The 27252-nt window shown below is 41.6% G+C and overlaps 1 protein-coding gene across 2 annotated transcripts in view; it reads left to right on the top strand.

Annotated features, from left to right (window-relative positions):
• PPARGC1A (PPARG coactivator 1 alpha) overlaps positions 1 to 27252 on the top strand; it is a 705391-nt gene that overhangs the window by 203942 nt on the left and 474197 nt on the right. For both annotated transcript variants that reach the window (XM_051842182.2, XM_070069599.1), the window contains exon 2: positions 17695 to 17759. In XM_051842182.2, the coding sequence (XP_051698142.1) occupies positions 17742 to 17759 (18 nt within the window). In that variant the 5' untranslated portion in view covers positions 17695 to 17741. The remainder of the gene's footprint in view (positions 1 to 17694; positions 17760 to 27252) is intronic.

Genomic DNA, 27252 nt, shown 5'->3' with positions numbered 1-27252 from the left:
ATCACATTTTAAAGTTGTAAATTTGATGTAAAATACTAAATTTGACAATAATTGTGTTATAAAGCAAAAATTCTATTTATTAAAGGGCTCCTGCCTCTTTTTCATATGAGGGGCTCTGAAATTCTTGCTCATACCTGCCCCTAGCAATTATCATGCCTTCTCTCAAATTCTGTTTTATTTTTCCATTTTCATAACAACTACATTATGATGTGACATATTTTTTCCAGATATTTTGCTTGAATAAATAAATAGGATATTAAATTCAACTGGGGTATTAGATTATAAATTAGTTCTGTAATAGGCGTCATAATGTTATTTAGATTTTCAGTTTACACAGACCTTGTAGCAACTCCCCAGAGCTATGCTACAGAATTAGAAGTAGATAGAAGTTGATGTAAGAAAATTGGTTTTTGTAATATGCTGATGCCGGTAGAGTTGTGCTGTGTATAAAGGTATTTAAATAGAGTGTTCCCACTTACTTTGTTGTGCAGAGAAAAGATGGATAATTTCAAATGATTGATTTGTTGGTGCTGATATTGGCCAGATGTGAAACTCAAATATTCCTTCCCAGAATTAAAGCAGGACTCACACATATGAAAATTAAAAATCCAGGTTGAAGAAAACCTATGGACTGTGCCATGGCTGAATGTTTCTTTTGCATCTGATTGGCATAGGAATGACAGAATAACACAAGCACTTCTTGATCACCAAGTTGGTCCCTTCAGTTGCATTTCACACGGAGGGAGCTACACTCCCACACCCACAACACAGTGTGGTTATTGAAGTCTGTAGCAAGCATATCATCTTAGTGAACCAGTGCCTACTGAACACAAATGGAAAACATGCACATTTAATAAAACAGGTGGATTTGTAAAGAAAGCAACTGGATAATGAAAGGACTTTTTTTGATAGTGGGCTCTTGGATCATTCTAAAGCAAGCGTTGACACAAGGTATGGTGGCTGAGACAAATCTGTCTCCCTGTGTGTTTTATGTAGCTCACCAGCTAAGAATGGCTTTTGCATTTTTAAATTGTGGAAGAATAATCTAAAGAAGAATAATGCTTCAGACACATGAAAATGATAGGAAATTCAATTTCAGTATAGATAAAGTTTTATTGGAACATAGCCACACTCACTTGTTTACACGTTGCCTATGGCTGCTTCAACACACGGTGTAGAGTTGAATAGTTGTGAAGGAAACCAAATGGTCCGCAAAGCTGAAATAGTCACTTTCTGGCCCTTGGCAAAAAAACTATTTGCTAACCTCTGCTTAGTTAGCTGGGTTCTGGCCCCATACTGGGAACGAATTGAGTAGAGAGTACATCTCGCCTGCCTGGGACTCTGGTGACTGATAAACAGAGCCTTTACCTAAAAGGTAGGATACGAGTTAGCACATGAGAAGGACTGTACCCCTGGGCCTGGGTTGAAAAGGATGCCAAATGCAAAATCAATCTGACTAACTTCTGTAGCATGACTAAAAATATCCTACTGGGATAAGCTCTCTTCCAAGTTTTATGGAACTTTTAGCTGAATACCAGAAGCTTGGTGCCCTGGGAGATTATAAAAAAAGTGCCCCAACATGGCAAACCGTATTTTAGAGCCTCATCAACCATACAGCACCTGCTGCACAGGTGAGCTTTGGGCTTGGTTGTCTTTGCCACTAGCTGGCCCTGTCACTGGGGAAGCATTTCATTCTCTTTTGAGCCTCAGCCATTTCATCTGCAAGCTACAATTGGCTGGTCCCAATGCCCACCAAGCTCCATTTGGTTCTGAGTTGATGCAGCATCTCCGACGGTGGGAAATGTCACCAGCAGAAGACAGCCCCAGTTCCAGGAAAGAGAGTCTCTTTCTTTCTGATGTCTTTGTAGTTTCCTTTCGCCTCTAAAATGCTGCATTTCATTAAGGGCTCACGAGTCTTGACATGTTTGTAAAGAAAGACACGGCAGGAATTCATATGCCCTGCCTTACAACAAACATGTTGTGAATAACCTATATTTGGAATACAATTTGTCATAGGGATGCGGGCAGCGTTTTAAACTTGAGCTGCTTCTGAAATACGATGCTTTATTCTCAGGCGACTCCCTGAGCAAGTGAGCGAGCTCCTCCACTTTACACTTTGAAGGGAGGCTTTTTGGAGAAGCTGCTTCCCATTTCTGAAGAATGGGAACATTTGCATTAAACGATGCAAGAGATGCCATTGTAATTTCGTGAGAATTACCCTTTCCAATGAATGTTAGATTAAGAACCAAGTCAAATCCCTTGAAAGTGGCTGGAAGATGAATTAGAGCAGAGCTGCAGTTAGGTAGAACTAAATTTTATTCCTTCCCTTTAAAATGGTTTTTAATTGATTCGGAATAGTTTTTAAGTTAATAATGAATACTGTACCTGGACCTGCATGATCTCTCCTATGAATGAGATCTATTGCTCTCGAAACAGCTTTTCCTTACAGAGCACGGGGATTTTAATGAAGAGTCTTTCCTTACTGCACCAATGGAAATGTGGATCGTGGGGGTTTCAGACAGTTCTCTAATTAGCAGTCCAGTCTGTTCCCTTGACTATCTTACCTGAAACAGGATGTAAATGAAGAAAGGAAAGGTGCTTTATCATAATGGTGGGGGTTCTTCCCCACTGGAGGTCTTGGAGCTGGGAGAGTTGGGAAAAGATGTTGCAAGTCCTGGAGTTCTTTCAGATTGGGTCAAGATCCAAGACTCTGAATGAACAAATAGTTCTTACAGTTGAATCATGAATTGTGTAAGTGCTTTCTCTTTTCTGTGTGTGGTGGTTAGGGCTACAGGGTATTAAATTCCTCTATCAGGGCCGGCACCACGGCTCACTAGGCTAATCCTCCGCCTTGCGGCGCCGGCACACAGGTTCTAGTCCCGGTCAGGACGCCGGATTCTGTCCCGGTTGCCCCTCTTCCAGGCCAGCTCTCTGCTGTGGCCAGGGAGTGCAGTGGAGGATGGCCCAAGTGCTTGGGCCCTGCACCCCATGGGAGACCAGGATAAGTACCTGGCTCCTGCCATTGGATCAGCGCGGTGTGCCGGCCGCACCGGCCATTGGAGGGTAAACCAATGGCAAAGGAAGACCTTTCTCTCTGTCTCTCTCTCTCTCACTGTCCACTCTGTCAAAAAAAAAATTCCTCTATCAGGGCTTAGGGATCAGGTATGTCTAAGTATAAAGGGTATGGAGGTGTGACTTTCACAGCGCTTGTCCTCTCTGGGGAACAGTTTCTCCAGCATGATGGGTGGAGCTTGGGGTGCAACATAGAGCCATCCCTAAAGGCTGGTGTTAGAGCCAAAATAGGGGGTCTACTGAGGATGCGAGGGGAAGGTATAAAGAATAGTGACTCACCACGCTGAGGGAAAAGAAATGCAGAAAGCGTGCAGGGAGAAAAGAAAGACTAAATTTTGGAGGATTTAGTGTCCTGAGAGATGAAGGCTAATGTTAAGTGTATTTTTATCATCCATAGGACACCTAGACCCTCTTGGTAACACCACTGTCTTGAAAGTGTAGGAAAATGATTGACTGGATATTAATATAATAATATATAATTAATACATATCTGACATTTCCGGCGCTAGGCTAAGCATCACACACAGAATGATCTGCTTTAGTTGCTGTTCTATCCCTCTGAGGTAGGTATTACTCTGCTTTCCATTTTAAAGAACAGAGTACTGAGGCACAGAGGAACTGCCCTTAGCCAAGTTCCTATCACCAGAAAGTAACAGGACAAGGGTGTAAATCCTGGAAGAATGACTCCAAAGCTCATAATTTACTCATTGTGCAGAGGGGTCTGGATTCCCTACCGAAAGGTAGAGCAAGCATTGTGCCTTTCTTGAAGTCCAATAATGGGAGTCAGAGCTAGCATGGAATTTTGAAGAGCTGCCAGTTCCCATAATGCACCTAGAGCAATAGACCGCTGTATGCTCTCTTGCTACCAAACTGTAATTAAAATTATCATACAGTATAATGATTTCTAATACATTTCAGAACAAATCACCATCTTATATCTGACATGTTGTTAATGTTTACTACCATAATTACCAATTTGAAATATAAGGCAGCGATTTTTATTAGTGTTTGGTTATGTGTAATTATGTCAAATATGAGACTGCAATTTAGATTGAACTATATTAGCAGTGATCATACAAAATGATTATACTGTATGTTTGACACCCTGGATATTTTATGTTTCTATAGTTTTTTCCCTTACAAACCATAAAGAATTGTTTAAAGATAATTCAAAGATTATTTATAATACTTTTCAGTGCCAGAGTTTGGGACCATACACACTAAAAATGGAAGATACTGATTTAACTGAAAGGGTTGTAGGCTACCATGAGTATCTCTGGTGTGCTACATCCTCTCCTGGGTTGTTTGCACATCAAATTTCTAATCCCTGCAACAAGTATATTATTTCCCTGCTTTTCTTGACAAGATAACTAGAGCCCAGAGAATTTAAGAGATTTTATCCATTTATTGAATGGTGGAGCCGAAATTCAAGTTCATGATCTTTTTGGGAGTTTGTATCCTGGGTAGTTAAAATGAGAGATCATTTATAGTAGACTATTGCCAGGGTGTGCCTTCCTATAAAATTAGTAGTGTCTCATATTTAGTGAGATAAAATAATACGTGCTGGTTCTTTCTTATATATTAGTCAAAGTTTTTCCAGAGAAACAGAATCAATAGGAGATTTACACATCCACACACATCCTTTCACATCTAGAGACAGAAAGAGAATGAGATGATAATGAATTGTTCTGTGTGATCATGAAGGCTGAGAAGTCCCAAGATCTGCAATCTGAAAGCCTGGGATCAAGAAAGCCAGAAGTGTCAATTCCAGTAGGGACAAATGCATGAGAACTAGGAGAGGAGGTGATGTAAGTTTTAGTCTGAATCTGAGACCAGAGATTATATCCCAGCTCAGTGACCATCAGGCAGAGAGAGCAAATCTCTGTTGCTCAGTATTTTGTCTATTGAGGTTGTCACTGGACTGGGTGAGATCTGCCCATGTTGGGGAGGGCCATTTGCTTTATTCAGTCTTCTGATTTAAATGTTAACCTCATTCACTGGCATCCTCACAAATACACTCAGAGTAATGCTTAACCCTGCATCTGGGTACCCTGTAGATTAGCTAAGGTGACACATAACATTAAATTTAACATATATAAATCTATTAGATCCATTTTCAGGTGGGATAATGTAATGGACACTAAGGAGTTACCCAAGATTGCACAAATTAACTTAGGAGAGTTTGGACTTGAATGAGGCTTTGGAGTTAAATTCTGATGTCATCTCAGGACAGATGGCTATAAGCTTCCTTCATGGTTTCCACAGAGACTTCAAAGCTGCCACTTATTACAAAAATTTTGGGTTCTTTGTGTGATTATGATTATGATGATGATGATGATGTACTGTGATGACAAAGGCAGTGAATGGTGATAGAGGACTATATGCTAAGCTGTTTGTATTTAGTATATTCTTTTAATCCTTCTGATGTAACCCTTTTTGGGGGTAAAGATACACATGAGAAGTTCTCACTACATGGTGGTAGAGGTATGGGCTGAATACAGGGCTTGTCTAATTCCAGATTTCATTCCCTTTTGTGTGTATTTCCAGAGATATAATGATCAGGTTACTTCTAGGGATGCCTGATCCCAACTCATTATGCATTCTCAACAAAACCCTTTTGTACTCCAAAACACGAAGGCACTTCAAAATGTTTATGGAAAGTTGAATTAGAAGATAAATTTGGGATGAGTGTTTAGCCTAGTGGTTAAGATGTCTGTGTCCCAAATCACAGAGCTTGGGTTCAATACCTGGCTCTGGTCCCTGACTCCAACTACCTGTCTGTGCAGACTCTGGGAACGAGCAATGATAGCTCATGTAATTGGATTCCTGCCGTGTGGGAGACTAGGATTGTATTCCTGGCTCTAGCTTTGGCATGGTCCATTCCTGGCTGTTGTAGGCATTTGGGAAGTAAACCAGTGCATGAAGGCTCTGTCTCTCAAGTAAGTAAGTAAATAAATATAAATAAACACATAATGGAAAGTTGCTTATTTTGGTGTAGAAGAATTTTGAAATCCATATACAATGGGTCTTCACAGAGTTCATGAAAAATACATAATATGAAAAAAATGCATGAATTTCAAAATTTTTGCACCAAAATAAACATCTTGTATTTCTGTTTTCCACGAACTTTTTGAAAGCACCTGTGTATATGTGTGTGTGTGTGTATTGTTTTCATTTCCTTGGACACTCCATAAGTTAATAACATATTTCAAAAGTTTGGCTATCAAGTTTTATTCAGATGTTAATATTTTAGTGTCCCCCCAAAAAAACATATTGATGGACAAATAAAAAAAAAACAAGTACCAAAGCAAAATTCAAAAAGACTAATTTCTGGTGTTGGTGCCTAATCAAGTTATTTAAAAAAATGAATATTCTAGATTTTAAAAGTAATACAACTATATTAGAAAGAGGAATATAGATTAATTACATTTCTTGATCCAATCGCCAATGTGTTTTGGTAAATTTCCACTTGATTGTTCACGTACTTAAGGAAAAGCAATAACTTCTGCAAGGACAGGAATGATGCATATTTTGTTCTTCAGTGTACCTGGTGCTAACTAAAGTTCCTGACCTATTGTATTGTAGGAACTCCATGAATATATACATCAACCAATGAAGCGTAAATCTTAGTTTGTCTTTTGCCTTTTAATTTTGTTAGTGAGTCATATATATATATGTATATATATATAAATACACACACACACATATATATATATATATATATGAAAATTTATTTTATTTGTTTGAGGGGCAGAGTTAACAGAGAGAGAGAGGGAGAGACAGAGAGAAAAAGGTCTTCTATCTGGTGATTTGCTCCCTAAATGGCCACAACAGTCAGGGCTGGGCCAGACTGAATCCAGAAGCCAGGAGCTTCTTTTGGTCTCTCATGTGGCTGCAGGGACCCAAGCACTCAGGACATCTGCTGCTTTCCCAGGGACATCAGTAGGGAGCTGAATCAGAAGTGGAGCAGCTGGGACTCGAACTGGCACCTATATGGGATATTGGCATCGCAGGCAGTAGCTTTACCTGCTATACCACAATGCTGGCCCGTTTTAAATCATATTCTTTTAAGTACTTCTTACAATTACATTTACAAAATAACTGACTTTAAGCATCTTAATAAACAGTGAGATTTTGTCTTTGATTGTCTCAAAATGCATCTTGCTTATTTTTTAGGATTGATTCAAAGCTGAAGTAGTTTACCTTTGAAAAATCAGAGTGTTCTCTCAGAGGTTCTATTTGGTAGCCATAGAAACCCTTTCAACAAATTTCTCCCTGCACTCACTTTATATCTTTTGTCTATGAAGTCTACAACCAACCAAAAAGCATCCTCCCCGACTAGTCATTATTAAACCAATCTATTGCATTTGCAAGGCCAGTGGTAAGCTCTGGATGGGGCAGTTTCATCCAGCTGAGTTAGCTGGCTGGGTGCTGATTGATGTCATAGCAGTGTTTTTGGCTAATATTGGATTCTGTTGGAGCCACACATGATCACATTGAAAATTAGCCTACCCCCAAGTCAAAATGGAGAAAAATACTATTTTGTTTGTGCTTAGATTTTTATAGTAAAGACTCAATCATAGTTGATTAAAAATGTGCCCATCAAGGAATGTGTCAAAATTTACATTTAATAAATATATATTATTGTAGGTATATTTAGATTACCTAAGCATATATTTCTAATACACACACAGACACACAAACACACATTTTTGTTTCACATGCTTTCAACATCACAGGGACACGTGGATACTTCTAAGTCCTTTTAAGGTTCATCCTGAAAAAGAGACTTTCAAATCCTTTAGCCGATTCCACAATTGATCCCTTAGGAGAAGTTAAATATCACCATTGTTTGTAGATTGGTAGATCACTGAAAGATAATTCTTTTATAAATACAGATGGTGCTCTTATGGAAATTACATGACAGTAAGTAGATGCCAATAGGAGGAAAGTGACACGTTGATGAGCTACTAGAATAGTGTTCGGTAGAATTATGCTTCTTCGTCTAATTTATGGCTTCTTTGAACTTGGGATGCCCTGTTTTCATTTTGTGTTTTAATAAGCGTTCCTTTTAAATCTTTAAAGGCGTAAAATAATATGAATTTGATTGTCTTGAGTACAAAATGCTAATCATCGATTAGCAGTGAATCATGCCTGTAGAGCTTCTGCCTCCTCACCCACTTCTCACCCCAGGCCATTCTTCATGGCAGAACTGAGGAAGCTGAAATCATTGCCAAAGTGGACCAATGGTGACCAAGAAAATTAGCCAAGGAATGAATATGTCATTGGAAAATTATTGATACAAAAATTACTCCTTGGGGTTTTGGCCCTCAGAGAGGAAGAAGAAAGGACGAGGATACTGAGTTCACTGAGTGCCTACCATAGGTTAATGGGTCATAGGTCATAGGTTAATGGGCCATAGGTCATAGAAGCAATCGGTTCTCTGCTGGCCCGTTTTCCTTTTGTTACTGGTGGGCTTTAATGTACCGAAATAACCAACCCCTTCTGATTTTGAACATCAGTTAAGAAGAGGGTGGAGAGGTGTGTGTCACAGAATGAGGACACGCAGGGCAATGTCAGATTAGAATTGCATTTTCCCGTTTACTTCTCTGTTTGTTGGTGGGAGGGATGTTGAGACGTATTGCCCAACCTCTTGGAAATGGCACGTGAATAATCCCGTAATCAGTGTAATGCATTCTGTTATGGGAGTAATCAAGTCATTCAGCTTTGAAGTAAGATCCAATTTTTAGAAAGTGGCTGATGAATACGGTTTCCGGTGCTTAGAGAAGCCTGATGTACCTGGACTGCTTGGGTCTTCTGGCTGCAGAGGGGGAGGAAGCACTGGAGGGAACTGAAGTGGACCGTTCTAAAAATAGCTCAGTTCCAGGATACGTTTTTCCTAGCGGCATAGTATGCAATTTGAGATTTTAAAATTAAACATGTCTGTGTGCTTTTGAATTGAGTATTGCCGAGAGCTGAGTTCGTTGGAAGGGAAGGTTGGGGAGCTGGTGGCATAGGTGCAGTGTGAGGGCTGGTGCTCTCTCCTCCTAGGCTCCTCCCCTGGTCTTTGCAGGTGCAATCCTCCTTGGTATTCAGGTCTTAGCTAGAGATATGCCTTCCCTGAATCTATTTCTTTGCCCCTAAGACTCAGTCTCCCCTTACTTGCCTTTCTTTCTTGTGTGACATCAAGGCTGTATCACTCATAGAAGCCCTTATTTCCTTGCTCACTTTCTCTCTGGGAGAAAAGAAGCTCGCTGAGGGCAGAGGCTGTGTGTTGTTATCAGGGTATCCACAAGAACCCCAAACAACCCAGACACCTTGGGGGCACTGATGAATGAGGGATCGAATGAATGCTTCATCCCAAAGGAATGGCTTCAAGATTTCTGGGTTCAGAGGGCTGCCCTCCATCTGTATCCTGGCCATTGCCAAGCCATTCAATAGAGTAGCTTCATTCTTCCTCTACAACAATGCGCGGCACACCAATGGGTTACAGCTCACCTAGTTTCTCTGGTCGCAGTTGGGAGACCACTGCTAATTGGGCAACTCCAGTTCCCAGGCCAGCCACAAGCAGAGAGTCATGCAGAATGCTGCAGAGGGCCCCTGCTAGTTAAACTTCACATGACTTAAGACATCCATTTCAGGAATAACTCGGGCATCTATGGTTGTGTTCTGTACTTGATTCACCGGGCTTTAGCAGTCCATATCCACTGATGACTGTGCCCTTGCACAAAGCCTTTTGTGTTGACTTGGGTCAACTTAATCTGTGAGCCTGTGTCCCCTCTCCTGCTTTAGGCTTGTTAACAACTCTCTTGTTTATCCCTCTCTTTTGCTCTCTGGCCCTGTCTCTTGCTTATTCCTTCTTTCTTTCAGTTCTGCCTGTTTCTATCTCTTTTTATCTTCCTTCTCTTCTCCTTCTCTCTCTTCTGGGCTTTGCTCTTACTCCCTCCTTTTGCCACAGATAATGCAGCTGCATCCTAGGAATTCTTTTCCTGCCATGGGACTCTAAGCCCTCATCCTCTCTCTGACTACCCTATTCATCTCTCATTCATCTAGAATGTTCTCATGTTAAGCAAGGTCTTCTTGAAAAGCCCTATATATAATAATCTTCACGTGCAAGTATGTAATTTCAGGGCTAATCTTTAGTGTATCAACACATGCCTATAGGATTTCTTTTCTTGTTTCTTCCACAGCATTGATTTTCTGTTTATGAAAGTAATGCATGCTCATTGTGAAGCATTCGGATAATAAAGAAAACCCAGAGTGACATTAAGCAGAAGGCTTCCCCAGTGTAGCCAGAAGAGGATTTGGCTTTCAAGAGAATAATTAGCAAAACTCGTTTTAAGAGCCTGTTTATTGCAGAAAATAAGGGAATTACCTGTCCAAGGGAATGAGAAGTGTTCAGATGGTGCCAACATTTCCCCCAAATGCCGTGTGGTCCCAGAATAATGACTTCTTTTATAGGAAAAGGAGGAGAAACTGCCATGGTCCAGCGAATAGGAAACACTGCAACCAGGCTTCCTTGGGTAGAAAATATGCCCAAGTCTGCCTTTTCAAAGAAAGCCATCGGAGCACAGCAGAACCAAACAGGGTCTCTATTTCTTATCTCTTGATTCATTCACTGTTTTAGCAAACTCACATTTCCTAAAGTTGGTTCCATCCGATGACTGTCACATATGATTTTTGCATGCCAGAGGGTTGGTTCCACACCCAAATATGTTGGGAAAACATCCCCGCCATTGTTGCCATTTCTTGGAGATATGTGATGCTCATTAGCATAATAAAGATCAAGAAAGTCTAAAGAGAAATGTGCTACTTCATTTCTTTGTTGTTTTTTTAACCTTACTATAGACTTTTCCTTTTTTATTTTTAAATATTAACACCTGTTAATACTCCTGGATCTATTTGGCCACAGGAACACAGAAAACAACAGGCCAAAGCCCCAAGCACAGGCTTTGTCCCAGGATTTTACATTTCTGCTGTCCTTTTTATTCTTGGATGGGAAGATGGTGGAGGGGACCCAAGGATCAGTTCCTAAGTCCCAGGTGCAGTGTGAGGCACTGTCCTTGTGTGACTGCTTTTATACCCCTACAGGGTCCTGGGACCTTTTGGCAGAGGTGCTGTGTATAAATTGATTAGGGTCACTCTGGGGCATAAGTGGTGAGCCGAGCATGCGACAATGGATTCTGGGCTCTGGATGCTTCCAGCACTCATACCCTTCAGTGGAGAAAACAGTTCCTCGGGCGGTACCTTTTCCACTCTTGTGAGTTCTCAGTGGGGTTAATTCATGAGTCACCCTCTTAGAGAAATGGTGGTTGGGACAGTGGCATCTCACCTGTGAGCAACCTGCATATCCTTCACATGACCAAACTGAAAACTAAGTGTGTGCCATATGCAGTCGTCTCTCGATATCTTCAGGGGATTTGTTCCAGAATGCCCTGTGGATGCTCCAGAGCCTTCTACAAAACAGTATAATATTCGCATATAACCTATGCAGTGTTCCTATAAATGTTAACTCCTCTTTATCTAACTCATAATATGTAATTCAGTGTCAGTGCTATGTAAATAGTTGTTCTACTGTATTGTTTAGGACATGATGACTAGCAAAAATATGTACAAGTTCAGTAGAGATACAAACTTTTTGTGGCTATTTTTAATCAGTGCTGATTGAATCCCTGGATGTGGAACCCAAGGATATGGAAGGTCAGTGTGTGTGTGTGTGTGTGTGTGTGTGTGTCTTTGTATGCCAATATTTCCAGAATCCATTTCAGGGCCTGAAGCATTCTAGGAGCTTGGCGCTGGGCATTTACTGATAGGAAGTAAGAAATCAACTCTACATGAATATGTCATTTGCCCCTGAGCTCCCTCACTTCCCCACTGTTTCTTTTCCATAGCATTTATTTTATCTCTTGCACATCTACTTACTCACAAGGTGTTCACTCATATTTGGATGTGGACTTACTGGGGAGAAAGACCCTTAGATCATTTGTTCCTTGTTTTGAACATGCAACTGGTGTTCAGTAAATATTTGGTGAAAGAATAAATTGTAGAATACAAATTTTTACCGTTACTTCTACTTTCCAAAAACTTCAAATTGCTTTCTTTATTTGTCTGCTTCTCTCTCAGGAGTAGTTAAAATCTACTTAGGGCTGTAAATAAAGGAAGTCTACAATCTTTGCTATTCCAGGGGAGTAAATATTGAAAGGCTCTGGGTTCACCTGCACAGTGCTGTCTGTGAGGCAGATGAAGCTGCAAAGTCTAATGGACAGGAAGGTGGACAGCTGCAGGGACAGTGTGGAAAATCACCACTGTATACTTTTTGCCAGTATAAATCACTTGTGTAGCATGAGTCTCTGCTGTGGAAATTCCACGTTAAAAAAATCCAGGTAACCCTTGTCCTTCCTATCTCCTAAACCAACAACACTGGGGGCTTCTTAACCTGGGGATGGCACAGTATTGCTGTGTAATTAATGCCCTTTGCAATTCTTTATAAATCCTTCTTGGAAGGTATCCATGAATTTCATCAGATAGCCAAAGGAATCTGGAAGGGTTTAGGATCCTTGCAAAGCCCTAATGAATATACCAGGTAGAGGATTTTGGTTGGTGCCCAACTAAGTGCCAAGAGTTGAAAAATGGGTTTCCTTGTAAAAACAATTCTGTATGCTTTTGCACTATCTGCCCCTGCTTTCCTCACTCCTCATCTGTCAGTGGGCACAGTCAGAATCACATGCACACACACACACACACACATACACCACACTTTTATGGCATAGGGCATCTAATATCCTGCAGCCCAGGAAGGCAGGTGAAACCTCAGCCTCTAGGCAGGGCCACATTCACTTCTGCAGAGCCATCAGAAATGAGCACGGGACCTGTGTGGAATGCAGAGTGTAGTTGAAAGGCATTCTGCCAAAATGTTTTCCAACCGACTGGTAGAGATTGAAGCAGCACCAGCCCTGATTGGATTACCACCGCCTCAGAAGCACTTTCATCTCCACGGCTGCTCCTGGGTGGGGAGGGAACAGAGGATGGCTGGCCGTGGAGCTGCGAGGTGGGGGAGGCACTTGGAGGCTGAGCCTTCCAGCTTTGGGGCTGCAGCTGGGAATATTAAACTGCTTACCCCAGAGACAAAGTAAGGGATTCTTAAGTAGGAGTCTGTTGATAACTTCCCTTTAATTTGGATTCTGTTGTATAAAACCTTTGTCCAGACAGCCTTTTAGCACATACAGCTTGGTGGTGGCAGATTGTGTACCAGGAGCTGATTATATTCAGAGGATAAACTTGAGCTTTAAATGGGACATACTTTTGTAATGGGCATGTGTTGGGGTGGGGAAGTAAAAGGGAAAAAATTATAAAACTGGATCTTTAAGAAAGAAGGCCCCTTTAAATGCTAGCAGTGGCACACCACAGAGAGAGAGAAAGGAATGGAAGAAGTCATGGCTGAAATAGAAAAATCAGAAACACACAGCAGTCAAGTCAAGTGGCCTTTATTGAGGTATCTACTTGTAATTGTTCAGTAGTTGAAAAAACTAAAAGTCCCTTCTTGACTAAGTTTATTTTATAAATTATTTATAATTTTTTAGGCCAGAATAAAGGGGCTAGGATTGAATTCACCCAAAGTAAAAAATGGCAACAGACCAAGTTTTTGGCTCCCTTGGGCCTGGGAGTCCATATAGAAAGGAAAGATGTCTCACAGCCAGAGATGAATGTCTTTGTCATGAGAGAAGTCAGATGACTGGGGAGAGGAGATGGGAGGAGAGCTGAGAATTTCACATTGTGTGTGGGTCCAGAGGGCTCAGTGGCTCTGAAGGTTGAGCCTTCTGCACCTCAGGCTGAGGGAGGAGAGCCAGGGCATGGATTCAAGGATGTGGTGCAAGGGGAGGTAAACTTAGGTTTCTTGGCATTGGTGAATTTGATAGATTGTGGTGATGAGAGATGGATGATAGAAAGTGGGCACAGGAAGAGGAACAATGGAGACACTGTTGTTGCTGAGAGATTTTCCCAGTAGGGTGAAAATTTTCCCGGTAGGGTGGTGGTGATGATGTGCTGATTTCTGGAGGGGTTTTTATGAGAATGGGTTAGGAAATCTGCAAAGGATGCAAGCATAGAGCTCCTTGGAATAGGATGCCTGTGTCTTTCTGTGTACCGGCCCACGTGCACACCAGTAAGTGGTCAAAGTGACTGGGGAAGCATCAAGGTGGAAATGATTATTTTTGTGGCCCCTGGCTATAAGAGTTAACAACTGAAGATAGTCTAGGGACGCAAAGTGGGAAAAAATGGCGTTTGAACATTCTTGTCAGGTAGGCAATTTAAAAATAAACTTGAATTCATTGTATACTGTTAATGCTAGAGGTTGTGTTATAACTGTACCAAAGTGCCTTCTTTTTGATAGCAGTTAAGGAAGGATATGTGGTTAGGGGTGAGGAACCCTAGATAGAAGAGGCACGTGTGTGTGACTGTGACAGCAGCCCCACAAAGCTATTGCAAACAGACCACGACTCTGCTCCCTGGAATTAACACGATAACCTATGTCAGGGACTCACTATTATCCTAATATCTGCTTTTGGATTCTGTCCAGTCCCATTAGCGATTCCCATGTTGATTGCTCTGTTACTTGTGAATGTTAATTGCCTCTAAATCTCTTTGGATGTTCGGATGCTTGGGGGGAAAATTCTGACTGGCGGAGGTGCGAGTTTTATTAATGTGCAAGTAAACAAGAAATCTGTTTAGAGACCCGAGTGGTGCCTGTGACTCAAGATGCCACAAACAGCTGATGTGGCATCTTCCTTTGTGTGTCTGTCATGTGTTGGTGGTGTGATGGAGGGGGTGGGGTGGGGAACAGGTTTTCAGTGATTTCTGTGGTGTGTCCAAAATCTGTATGCTTGCAGTAATATTTAGATCATCAAATCCTTTCCTCCAGGATTTCTCCTTTGTTTAATATGATGTGATGACTTTGCTACCTTTCAGATGAGCTTGTACTTAGTACGCTGAAGTCAGAAGACATAAAAATATGAGTATACTTTGACCTATCACCCATATGTTGATTTCCAGTGTCTGAGCTACAAAGCATGTTGGAAATCAGTTTATTAAGTTTCTTTACTTCATTATTGGGAAACAAAGTCCCAGAGAGAGGAAAAGGTACTGATTACCAAGTGGTTCACAGCAGAAGTGGCCAGGGAGCAAAGGCACCCAATTCTCAGTCCAATGCGCCAATGATCAAATCATAGGAAGGTGATAAAAACTGATGTTTATTATAATATTTAGAACCCTTTCACTGAATTTTTAAAAAAGATTTATTTATTTATTTGAAAGGCTGGGTTACAGGGAGGTAGAGGTGCAGAGAGAGAGAGAAAGAGAGAGAGGTTTTCCATCCTCTGGTTCACTTCCCAAATGGCCGCAATGGCTGGAGCTGCGCTGATCTGAAGCCAGGAGCCAGGAGACTCCTCCAGGTCTTCCCACATGGGTGCAGGGGCCCAAGGAGTTGGGCCATCTTCTACTGCTTTCCCAGGCCATAGCAGAGACCTGGATTGGAAGTGGAGCTGGGACTCGAACCGGTGCCCATATGGGATGCCGGCACTGCAGATGGTGGCTTTACCCACTATACTGCAGCACTGGCCCACCTTTCACTGAATTTTTATGGAACTCTTTTAACTTTAGGTCAAAAAAATCTGTGATGATCCAGTATTGTAGTTCATTTATTAGTAATTATAGCAATGTCTCAGTGAGAGTAAAAGGAGGTATAGGAGACATGCAGAGCACCATCTTCTAGGCTACAATTCATTGATTTATTCAATATTTATGGAGGCCTTAACTCTAGAATTTAACAGTGATCCAAAAGTCGCTGCTCAATGAAGCTTCTATTCTAGTGAGGGGACATAGAAATCAATGATATAAGAGGAGAGAGGAGACAGGAGAGAGAGAGAGAAAGATCATAAAATGCTAGGTCATGGTAAGTCTTACGAAGAGGAGAGAGAAAGACTAGCTTGGGGGCAGAGTGTGACAAGCTGCAGCTCTCTTGGATGGGTGGCTGGGGAGACCTCAGTGGGAGGTATTTGCAGAGGGATCTGATGAACTGGGATGAAGCAGGACATGCAAGTAACTCAGCCAGATTGTCCCAAGCACAAAGGAGGTGGTGGGTAGTGTTGACATGTTTGGTCTGTGAGGAAGAGTAGAGAGGCCAGGGTCTGAAGGAGTGAGTGAGAGAAGACAGGAGGCTATCAGGACTTTGGGCAGACGTGAGCAGACATTTTTAAGCAGATGTAGAAGTCAACTCCGTGTTATTGCAATGAAATACCCGAGCTAAACGACTTAAGAAGGGGAGAGGTTTATTTTGGCTCTCCATTTTGGAGGTTCACAGTCCAAGGCTCCATTGGTTCAGCTTCTGGTGATGACATTCTTGCGGGCAGGATCCTAAGGTGGTGCAGGGCATCACATGGCAAGAGGAACTACGTGTGTCCATGTCTATGTCTGTGTCCATGGAGTCTCATAAAGCCACCAGCACTGCATCATGGGAACTCCATCACAATGACCAAGTGCAATCCAACCACCTCCCAAAGATCCTACCTCCAAGCACCATAATTAGATTCAATTCCTACCCTCAGCATCAGACTTTAGAGACCAAAACTTTACCACTTGGGCCTGAGGGGGTGGGAAACACCCAATATTCAAATGAATATCCATACCATAGCACCTATCATTTAACATTTCTGAAATCCCAAATAGTATGGCTCATAAATAGAAACCAAGCCTACCTTTATTTACTTTTTTTTTTTTTTGGAAAATATTCCCCAAAGGTGCTATCCTTCTAGGATTGGTGTCCATGACTCACCAAAAGTGTCCAGAAACCATCAGCCATCAAATCTTTCTGAAGAGTCTTTGCTCAGAATGGTTATCATAGTGCTCCAATTATTGAACTGTGAAATTATGTTTCTTGATGGCTGGACCTGTGTTAGAGACATTTTTATGTCTTCCAAGAAACCGTACAAAGCGATAAACTTATACATGGTAAGAACTCAATAAATAATGGTTATGTTTTCAATGCAGGAAGAAATGGCCTGAGTGTGGCAGAAAAGATGGGGTGTCCCAGAAAGGGTTGGTAAAAATACACCCTTCTAAAAATGTTGTTAGCGAGATCACTTCTGAAGAATTCTGACTTTTAAAGACAAGTCCATATGCTGAATTGTGAACTTACATATATAACAAACTGAATAGTAGTAACATTATTTTCAGGCCAAATTCTCATTGGATTGTTGCACTTTGTCAATCTAATTTTCCCTCCATGTTTTAAAGTGGCTGTGAGAAGTTTTTCCAACCTTTTCTCTGGTTTTAAAGGAATACTGATGTCTGGGCATGTAAGAACAAGGGTTACATTTATTACTGTCTTTCCTGGACTCGAACATGTTTAATACATTGAGATGCTGGTAGAAATTACGTGGGGAGTAACAGTTCCCAAGGGAAAGTTGGGTGGCCAGGATGTGTTGTGATGGGAAAGACCAAGGTTGTAATGCTTGACCCTCCCAGGACTGGATTCTCACCACAGTGGGCCAATAATTTTATTCACCTGTTGTACATCAATATCCCCATCTATAAAGTGGGGGTAACACAAACCTACCCTCTGCCTTTCAGGTTTTTTGCGAAAATCAGTGAACTAATATTGGTAAAATTGGAGCCCCATGGATGAAGGGTACTTTGTAAGTATAACACGTTATTGTCATGTTATTTTCTGTTACTCCAAAGTAATGCTTGCTTTTGCCATGTCAGGAAATCCGTAACACCAGGCTTTACAACCAGATATTGATAATCTAACTTCCTTTGAGAGATTTAATATTTATGAAACCTCTAATGTCTTGTCAATATATTGTATACAGAAAGTTACCTCTTCCTCCAAGAAATAAATTTGAGCAATGTTTACTAAATAGCTTGGAAGAACACATGTCTGCATATTGTGTAAGAATGTTGATATAAACCCTGGCTATAAATGCAAGTGTCTTTATTTCTCCCCCTCCCCACCCCATTTGCTCCTTTTATTTTTGAATAACTTATGTTTTGAGCAGTTGGTTTGTGTCTCAGTGAAATGGTGGGTTTCAGGCAGAGACTGAATGTTTCGAGGAAGTGAGCCATGTTTTGTTCATGATGGAAAGATGTTAGATGGTTTGCTAAGGATGGAGCTTCTGGCCTGGGGCTGAGGAGGGAAGCTAAGTGTGTGTCACCTCCTTTTAACCAGGTTGCAGTACAGATGACTTGGAGGTGCCTCCTACCCATGGAACGGCAAAGGAGGCAAACCACAAAGCCAAAGAGCAGGTAGAGGTTGTCCAGTCCTGAATAACTGCTTCAATTGATTTTTCCACTGATTAGTCCATCCTTTTGTGGTGCGTGGTCAAGCAATGCCCTTGAATTTTGTGTACATGGATTGGACAGTTATATTCCCAGTCCCTTACCCAAGGTATTCTTTTTTCCCTAAAGGATGCCCTATCACACTACACAAACTTAGAGAAGTTTAAAAAGGACTGAAATTGCCAGTTGAAGCCCACGTGAGTGAGTGAGCCTGAGGTTCATAGGACTGTAGGTCTGTGTCTGGTGGCCAAATCTAAGGGCTCCATCTACTTGATGCAGAAGATCCACAACCTGAAGAGACGACCCTTGGTCAGTTGCAGCATTCTTTCTCAAGTTCAACCCAAACCCTCTCTCTCCTTGGATGTCCACCCTGGGGTTGTAGCTTTATATCCAAACCTATAAAGAACAAGTCTTCCTTATCCCAAGTGACACACTTTCAAATATTTGGTGGCACCTATTATAGTGGTCTCTTTGTCAGCTTCAGTTCCCTCCACAAGGAGGGCTCGTTGCCATGAATTCCAATTCCTTTAGCCCTGGTTTGTCTGTATCTGTCTTAAGAAGCAGTACCAAGAATCTACCTTTTCCAGCCACATTCTGCATCTCACAGTCCAGAGACCCAACCACAGGTACAGAAGAGAATGACCTCAGAAGAAATCTCCTGGAATCACGTGCGCCCATGGATTGGTTTGAGTAACGAGACAGCAGAGCCCACATCCCTCTGTGAGGTGCAGATGATTGGCAGGGAGAATGTTGTTTTGGTTTATAATACAATCTGCTTGCCTCCTGTAGACACAGCAGTAGCCTACTAATTCGTTAGAAGTGAATTAAGGTTGTTTACCGATGTTTTAAAGTAACTGTCAGAGTGGAAAAAAAAAAGTTCATACTAAATGAGACCACTCACCTACTTTGGAGTTGCTGTTTATTTTAAGCTGAGTGCATAAATAATATATTGAGATCCGAAGGGTGATTTCAAGCATTAGAACACGAAGCCTCCTGTTTACCGACTGTCATTGGGCTGAAGAGAATTTAAACAGCTCTGAACCTTTTTGTCTGTGAATGCAAGGCATGAAATTAACTTTCATTTCATAGTTAGCAGAAATCATGATTACGGCAGTCCTGTTGATGTGTCTCCTGCCGATCTAGCCTTTTTTTTTTCCCCCTTTGCTATGCAAGACAAGCCTTGGCAGCAGAATGCCTTCTATGTCACCCTTGAATTGGGGCCTCCTCCCTCCCCAGCCAAATAAGCAGGGAGCTGTCTGTGTCTTCTCAATATAAAGAGGGCTAGTGGAACTATACCAGAGTAGGCTCCACGGATGCCAGTTCTGACTGTTGGTAGCCCTCTCCCAATCTCCTTTTTCTTCATCTGTACAATGGGAATTGCAAGTTCATCTCTAGAATAGGAATTCTACATCCGCAGAAAGATGGGAGGACCCCAAAGAGGCCATTGTTAAGAACAGACTTTGAAAGGTATCAGGTCTCATATCTGGGCAGAACAAGATAACATTTAATGTGTTAAGGCCTTATTTCAAAAGATTCATATTTATTGATTCATTTCATCCATCCAGTAACCTTGTGGGACAGGTACTATTATTTTTTTTAAGGGCTGATTCTGAGGCCAGAGTGCTGTTTAGGACATCCGCTATTCTATGAGTCTGCTGTGTATCCCACTTCCCATGTTGGATCGTTCTCTCCCTTTTTTATTCTATCAGTTAGTATTTGCAGACACTAGTCTTGTTTATGTGACCCCTTTGACTCTTAGTCCTATCATTATGATCAATTGTGAACAGAAATTGATCACTTGGACTAGTGAGATGGCATTGGTACATGCCACCTTGATGGGATTGAATTGGAATCCCCTGGTATGTTTCTAACTCTACCATTTGGGGCAAGTCCGATTGAGCATGTCCCAAATTGTGCATCTCTTCCCTCTCTTATTCCCGACAGGCACTATTATTATTCCAATTTTACCACTATGAAAATTAAGCAAAGGGAAGCTAAGCAAATTTGCAGCATTTCATAACTGAAAAATTGTAAAGCTGACATTGAAACACCAGGCAATTGGGGTCCAAGGTTGTGTTCTTAGCTATTACCTATTTCGGTAAAGGATCCAGGTTTTCTTATATATGATTACGCCTCTCAGTCTTGTGCAAGTAAATGAAACACCATTCCTAAAAGCATGGACCACATTGAGGTTGAGCAAATGCAGGCATGGCTGCTCCATCAGCGAGCAGGAGTCCCATTGGATGGGGAGGTTGCAGACTGCATGGATTAATTATGTTTTATGTGTAAAGAGCCTGGTGATTCTTGGATGAAAAGCCCCAAGTAAAAGGGCCTATTACTCATAATGCTTTCAGAAGCAGGAAATTTGATTCACTTTTGTGTCCCCTTAAACTTGAAAGAGTGATAGCTTATTTCAGGATATAGGGAGAGTGTTAGAGAAGGAATAGAAAATGTATGGAATGTTTAATTTTGCATGATTACATTTCCTATTTGCTGAAGTAACTGAGGCAAATAGAAATGCCTATTTGTACCACGGAATACCTATTTTAGATATTTTAATGGAGTGCTCTGGGATTTATAGTCTGATACATGAACCCTTTGGGATAAATCCTTATTAAGCAAATGAACAAAAATGCATTTGTGTTCGCATCATTGAAAATATGTAATTTGTACAACTGCTTTTTAAATTTATATTTACACCATGTTTATTTGAATTTCAAAAGAGAAAAGAGCCTCCAGTGATTAATGGGAACAAAAATGATGGGGAATTTGCTGACATTTTCCCCTGAAATACGCTTAGTCTGTGCTGGGGTCACACTTAAAATTGTAGTGGCAAGAATAGGTTGTCTGACTTACTTTGGATTTCTGAATGAAGCAGTTCAAACATAGAATAATTTCCATAATCCCAGAAAAATGGACAGACTCATGAGAAGTAATCAGCTGAGGGATAGAATAAAGTCGGCACTTCCAAATTGCAAAAATCTCAGCCTTTGCTGCCGTATGGAGCACTTGTTAATACAATAAGATAATTGCATAATTAAATACACTATGGAATTTCAATAATTGGAAACTTTGTTTTCTCCTCACAACATGCAACTTGCTGATGCTGAAAAGCCTGGGCTGTGTTTGAGGGAGGCAGGGCTCATTCCTTCCCTTCATGGTCCCTGCAGCTTTGCTCCTCCTCTCACAGCTCTGAGGTCACTGGCTTCCCTTGCAAGACAAGGTGAAACTAGGCAGGAAATCCTCCACCATCTGACTTGCCTTCTCAGGCCAAGGGAGCCAAGGATTGTTTTGCTAAGTGTCCCTGGTACCATCTAGAACTTTCTATGCAGGCAGGGGTGGAAAGCAGCCTGAAAATGCAGGCAGTTTGTGCTGGCGAGCCCCTCTTGGGGTCGTCAGAGTAAGATAGCATGGTGGGGTCCCTGAGAAGGCAGGTCCAGAGTGAGGCTCCTTGGGTTCAAACTTGAGGTGGCCTCTGTCTTTGTTACAGTGCACAAAGTACTGCATATCTCCTATTTGCTTTTCTGGAAAAGGAAGATCTTAGCACCTACATCTTATTGCTGTCCAAGGCTAAGATATTATGAGAAAAGAGCTTAGAAAATTCTGGGTAGGTTGTAAACATCCAGTAGATGTTAGTTGTATTGTTAGGCAATCTCAGAGGATGTTTCCTGTTCATCTGAACCTTGGCAAGGCTTGGAGTAAGAACAAATAAGTAGGCTCCTAGTTTTACCCACTCAAGAAACATTTATTGAATATTTTGTGTACCAGCATTCATGGTGTTAAAGAAATGAAGATGAATAATACCCATTCATAGGTCTGGAATAGCTCCACCAAATTAGGAAAACAGACATGCAAATGATGATGATGATGATGGTGATGTTGGTGGTGGTGGTGATAATGATGACGATGATGATAAAAATAATGTCATCAAAACAGCGTCTGGCAGAAGGTAACTTACTTTGGCAGGAACTGGTCTGTTACCAATGTCCCATGTACTTAACACCTATACAAATAAATGAATGGCCAAATTTGGCTTCAGATTATTCTGAGAGGTAAACGCTTTACTAGCCCAGAGTGGGATGTTAGCGCAGGGTATCACTTAGCATGTAGTGGGCTCAGTGCATGCTTGGGGATTAAATGAGTAAATGAATGCATGGATTAAAATTGGCTTTAAGCTTCTTGGACAGTTTGAGGGTGTGAGTGGATGTGCTATTTTTGGGTTGTAGGATTGGCACTATGCAAGTGGGGTACACTAGGACCAAATTTAAAGAGACAGTCACTGCCAGGGTTATGCATGAACAGCCTTACATTTAGTATCAGAGAAGCTTCACTTCTCTCACCCTGGTCCAAGCTCTGTTGAATGCATTAGTCTTACAAGTGTGACTAGGCTTTATTTGTACATGTGTTTGGCCTTTTCCCCAAAATTGCACTTGGAAGAATTTCAAACTTGCAGAAAAGTTGGAAGAATGCTACAAGGAGCACTGTGTATCTTTTACCTATATTCATCAATTGCTAGCATTTTACCACATTTACAATATTCCCTTCTATATACGGGACTTTGAACCTTGTCCCAATTTACAGTCAGAATCACACTGTGCTTGCTACCCAGTGTTTTCACTCCCTGCATATAATGTTAAGCTTAATGTTAAGCCTAAATTCTGAATCTTAAAATTCTGTATGAAAAAGCCAAAAAAGACCATTAAAAGAACTTTACTTACATTTTTATTTGAAGTTAACAACTTCTGCTGGAATCTTATTTTTAGCTGACTAATATACTAACATACATAGACTATGGCCAAAATAAGATGCCTAGAATTTTAAAGGTCGGAAAGTGTTTCTGGATGCTCTGACATTCTCTTTCACAGGGGACAGATTTTTTTTTTTTTTTTTGGAAAAGACAAATTCCCGTGAGTGTTATTTTTCCAAGAGCCTTTCAAAAGCAGATGGTAGTCCAGTTACTAATACAATGAGATCATCATTTTCCATGTTAAGAATATTCATTGTAAGAGTGACTTTGTAATGTTATACATTTTGTGTGTCTTCAAATAGAAAGGATTTTACACTTGACCTACACTGACAAGTTAATCTAAAAATATCTAATCATCTTGAATGTACACAAAAAGTAAGGCATAGGTCCTGTGAAATGTAACAGGGGTGGATGCTTAGTCTGGTAGTTGAGATGCCAGTTAAGATGGCCATACCTCATATCAGAGTAGCTGGGTTCAATACCCAGCTCTGGCTCCTGACTCCAGCTTCCCGCCAAAGTAGATATTTTTTTAGAAAGCTTTTATTTAATGAGGACAAATTTCAAAGGCACAGCTTTAGGAATATAGCAGTTCTTTCCCCTATACCCACCCTCCTACCCCCACTCCTGTCCTACCTCCTACTCCCTCTCCCATCCCATTCTTCATTAAGATTGATTTTTACTTCACTTTATATACAGAAGACCAACTCTATAATAAGTAAATATTTCAACAGTTTGCATCCACACAGGCACACAAAGTATAAAGTACTGTTTGAAGACTAGTTTTACCGTTTATTCTCATAGTACAACACATTAAGGACAGAGGTCCTACATGGGGAGCAAGTGCACAATGACTCCTGTTGTTGATTTAACAATTGGCACTCTTATTTATGACTTTGGTGATCACCTGAGGCTCTTGTCATGTGCTTCCAATGCTGTGGAAGCCTTTGAGTCTACAAACTCCATCAGTATTTAGGGCCACAAGCAAAGTGGAAGTTCTCTCCTCCCTCTAGAGAAAAGTTCATCCTTTTTGATGGCCCCTTCTTTCCACTGGGCTCTCACTCACAGAGACCCTTCATGTAGATCATTTTTTTGCCACAATGTCTTAGCTTTCCATGCCTGAAATGCTCTCATGGGCTTTTCAGCCAGACCAGAATGCCTTAAGGGCTGATTCTGAGGTCAGACTGCTGTTTAGGGTGTTTGTCATTCTGAGAGTCTGCTTGTATGGCCTCCAATGGAGAACTTGAGAACTTGTGTGGCCTCCAATGGAGAGCAGTGATGATAGCTCAAGTAGTTGGGTTCCTTCCACCTACAAAGGAGACCTGGACAGAGTTCCTGACTCCTGCTTCAACCCAGTCCTGACTGTTGTGGGGGTTTGGGGAGCTCTGTCTGTTTCTCTGTCTCTGTACCTTTCAAATAAAAAATAAGTTAAAGCATTATTTAAAGAATGTCAAACTTTGCCAGCAGGTTGCACTATCTCAGTGGTTTTAGAAGTGCCGTCTTCAGAAGCCTAGGAAATCCGAGGAAGGGGTCTCATAAGCAGTGATGACAGAGGTAGGAAGATCAGAATTGGAGATCCAGGTCATTCTCTCATGTCCCATAATAGATCGCTGATGTTATGCGCTTTATATCAGGTCTCTAAGAAGAAGTTTTCAAGAAAGATTCTGTAGCTAAAACAAGAAATGGTTTAGAAACACTAGCATTAGCGAGTAGAAGATGACATAGGAGAAACTCATCCACCATTGTTAGTTAGCAATAAGAAGCTCTTGCTGTTAACTTGAGGAGTGGGAGATGTTGTAGACATGAGAACCAAATACATTTGTCTGTGTCTGGGAGTGCTCTTGGGGTCAAATGCCCATATACATCCTAAGGTAGTGGTTTTTAAATGCCGGTGATTCCTGCTTCCTAATCCAGAGATGCTGATTCAGCAGATCTGGGCAGGGCCCAAGGAGTCTGGGACTCTAAGTCACCTTGGACCACACATAGAAAAATGGTCCAAGGTTGTGTTTACATCATAGAACATTACAGGATGCGATGTTGAGAAAGGTCAGCAGAGTTGTAAAACAAAGGTTCAGTTCAGTGTAATGTCACCCTTCTTCAAATTCAGGGAAATTTTAGATTGATGTCTCTGTCTCCAACAGAAAGTGTTACCCTGATTGATAAGAGGAAAAGACCAAGAGCCTAGGGTGATTACTGATGCCATAAACAAGAGTGTCAATTTGTTAAGTCAACAACAGGAGTCACTGTGCACTTACTCCTCATGTAGGATCTCTGTCCTTAATGTGTTGTACAATGTGAATTAATGCTGGCCGGCGCCGCGGCTCAATAGGCTAATCCTCCGCCTAGCGGCGCCGGCACACCGGGTTCTAGTCCCGGTCGGGGCGCCGGATTCTGTCCCGGTTGCCCCTCTTCCAGGCCAGCCCTCTGCTGTGGCCAGGGAGTGCAGTGGAGGATGGCCCAGGTGCTTGGGCCCTGCACCCCATGGGAGACCAGGAAAAGCACCTGGCTCCTGGCTCCTGCCATCGGATCAGCGCGGTGTGCCGGCCGCAGCACGCCGGCCGCGGCGGCCATTGGAGGGTGAACCAACGGCAAAGGAAGACCTTTCTCTCTGTCTCTCTCTCTCACTGTCCACTCTGCCTGTCAAAAAAATAAAAAAAACAAAACAAAACAAAACAAAAAAAACAATGTGAATTAATGCTATAACTAGTACTCAAAAAGTACTTTATACTTTGTGTTTCTGTGTGGGTGCAAACTGTTGAAATCTTTACTTAATATATACTAAATTGATCTTCTGTATATAAAGATAATTGAAAATGAATCTTGAGGTGAATGGAAAGGGAGAGGGAGCGGGAGATGGGAGGGTTGCAGGTGGGAGGGAAGTTATGGGCGGGGGGAGGAAAGCCACTGTGATCCATAAGCTGTACTTTGGAAATTTATATTTATTAAATAAAAGTAAAAAAAGAGGAAAAGACAAGTAATTATTGGATGATGTGATATGCACAATGCATTGGAGAGGTAATGCAGTGGGAAAGGGATGAGGGCTCACCTGTAGTGGAGACTTTGATGGGCTCCTGGAAGAGGGGATTTCATGGTGGTGCCCCATGGTTAATGGGATATGCACAGGCTGAGAGGTTACACAGGTCTTGGCTGGAAGACTGACTCTCCTGCTTAGCAGTTGTAGGACTTTAGAACAATTACCCAATCCCTTTGAGGCTGGGACAGCTTTACAGGGTCAGAATGAAGATGAAATTAGATGATATAGGACAGAACGAAGCACAGGGACTGCAGCATACTAGATGCTCAATAAGTGGCTGTAGTTACTGTTATTTGAGATGGCTCTTAAGATGGGTGTGCTTTGAAGAGGGCAGGAGTGAGAGAATGGTGTTCATTGGTTTTGGTTTCTGTTTCGGTTGGGACAAGAGACAGGGTGCCAGTGAGTATCCCATCAAAGAGGGGCAGGTATTTGAATACAAGCAGTCTCTCTGCTCTTAACTATTGTGCTATCAAATGAGTGCTGAGTGAAACAAAAGCAAATCCTTTAACTTCTGAGCAGGGGGCAAGCAGGTTCACCCTGAGGTAGGAAGCCCAGTGAATCAAAGGCCTTGCAGCTTGCTAAGTCAGTCCATTCCCATTTCCTGAGTTCCACTGGGAAGGGACAAAAATCTCCCCTTGGCTTTGGATGCCATCTGAATGCCCAGTCTGAAACAGGGGCTATCCTAGAGTGTTAAGTTTCTCTTCTTCTGCATCCCCTCGCCTTCCTTTCTTTTCTTTTACCTCTTCCCTCATCTTTCTTTTCATTGTGCATGAAGATAGATTTCAAGGAGGGCCATGCCCCAAGAATGCAAATGCTTAATGCAATTCAACGGGAAAAAGAGTTTAATACTCTAGATGGCATTTTAATTTACATTCAGCTTTCCAGGATGGCACCTGTGTGTGCCCTGTATCTCTCCTTTGGATGTGGCCAGAAAAATCTAAAAGCCCAGTTAATCCTAAACCAATCCATGCGTAGGCTTTTATATTTGCAGCAGATTTACCTCCCTAACAACCTGTTTGAGGCTAATATTAAAATGGGTTTGCATTTCCTGAGCAAATGAACACAGGTGTTA

Source organism: Oryctolagus cuniculus, chromosome 2, assembly GCF_964237555.1.
Source record: "Oryctolagus cuniculus chromosome 2, mOryCun1.1, whole genome shotgun sequence".
Taxonomy (NCBI): Eukaryota; Metazoa; Chordata; class Mammalia; order Lagomorpha; family Leporidae; genus Oryctolagus; species Oryctolagus cuniculus.
The sequence above is the reverse complement of the archived record's forward strand: the minus strand, read 5'-3'. Positions and strand labels throughout refer to the sequence as shown.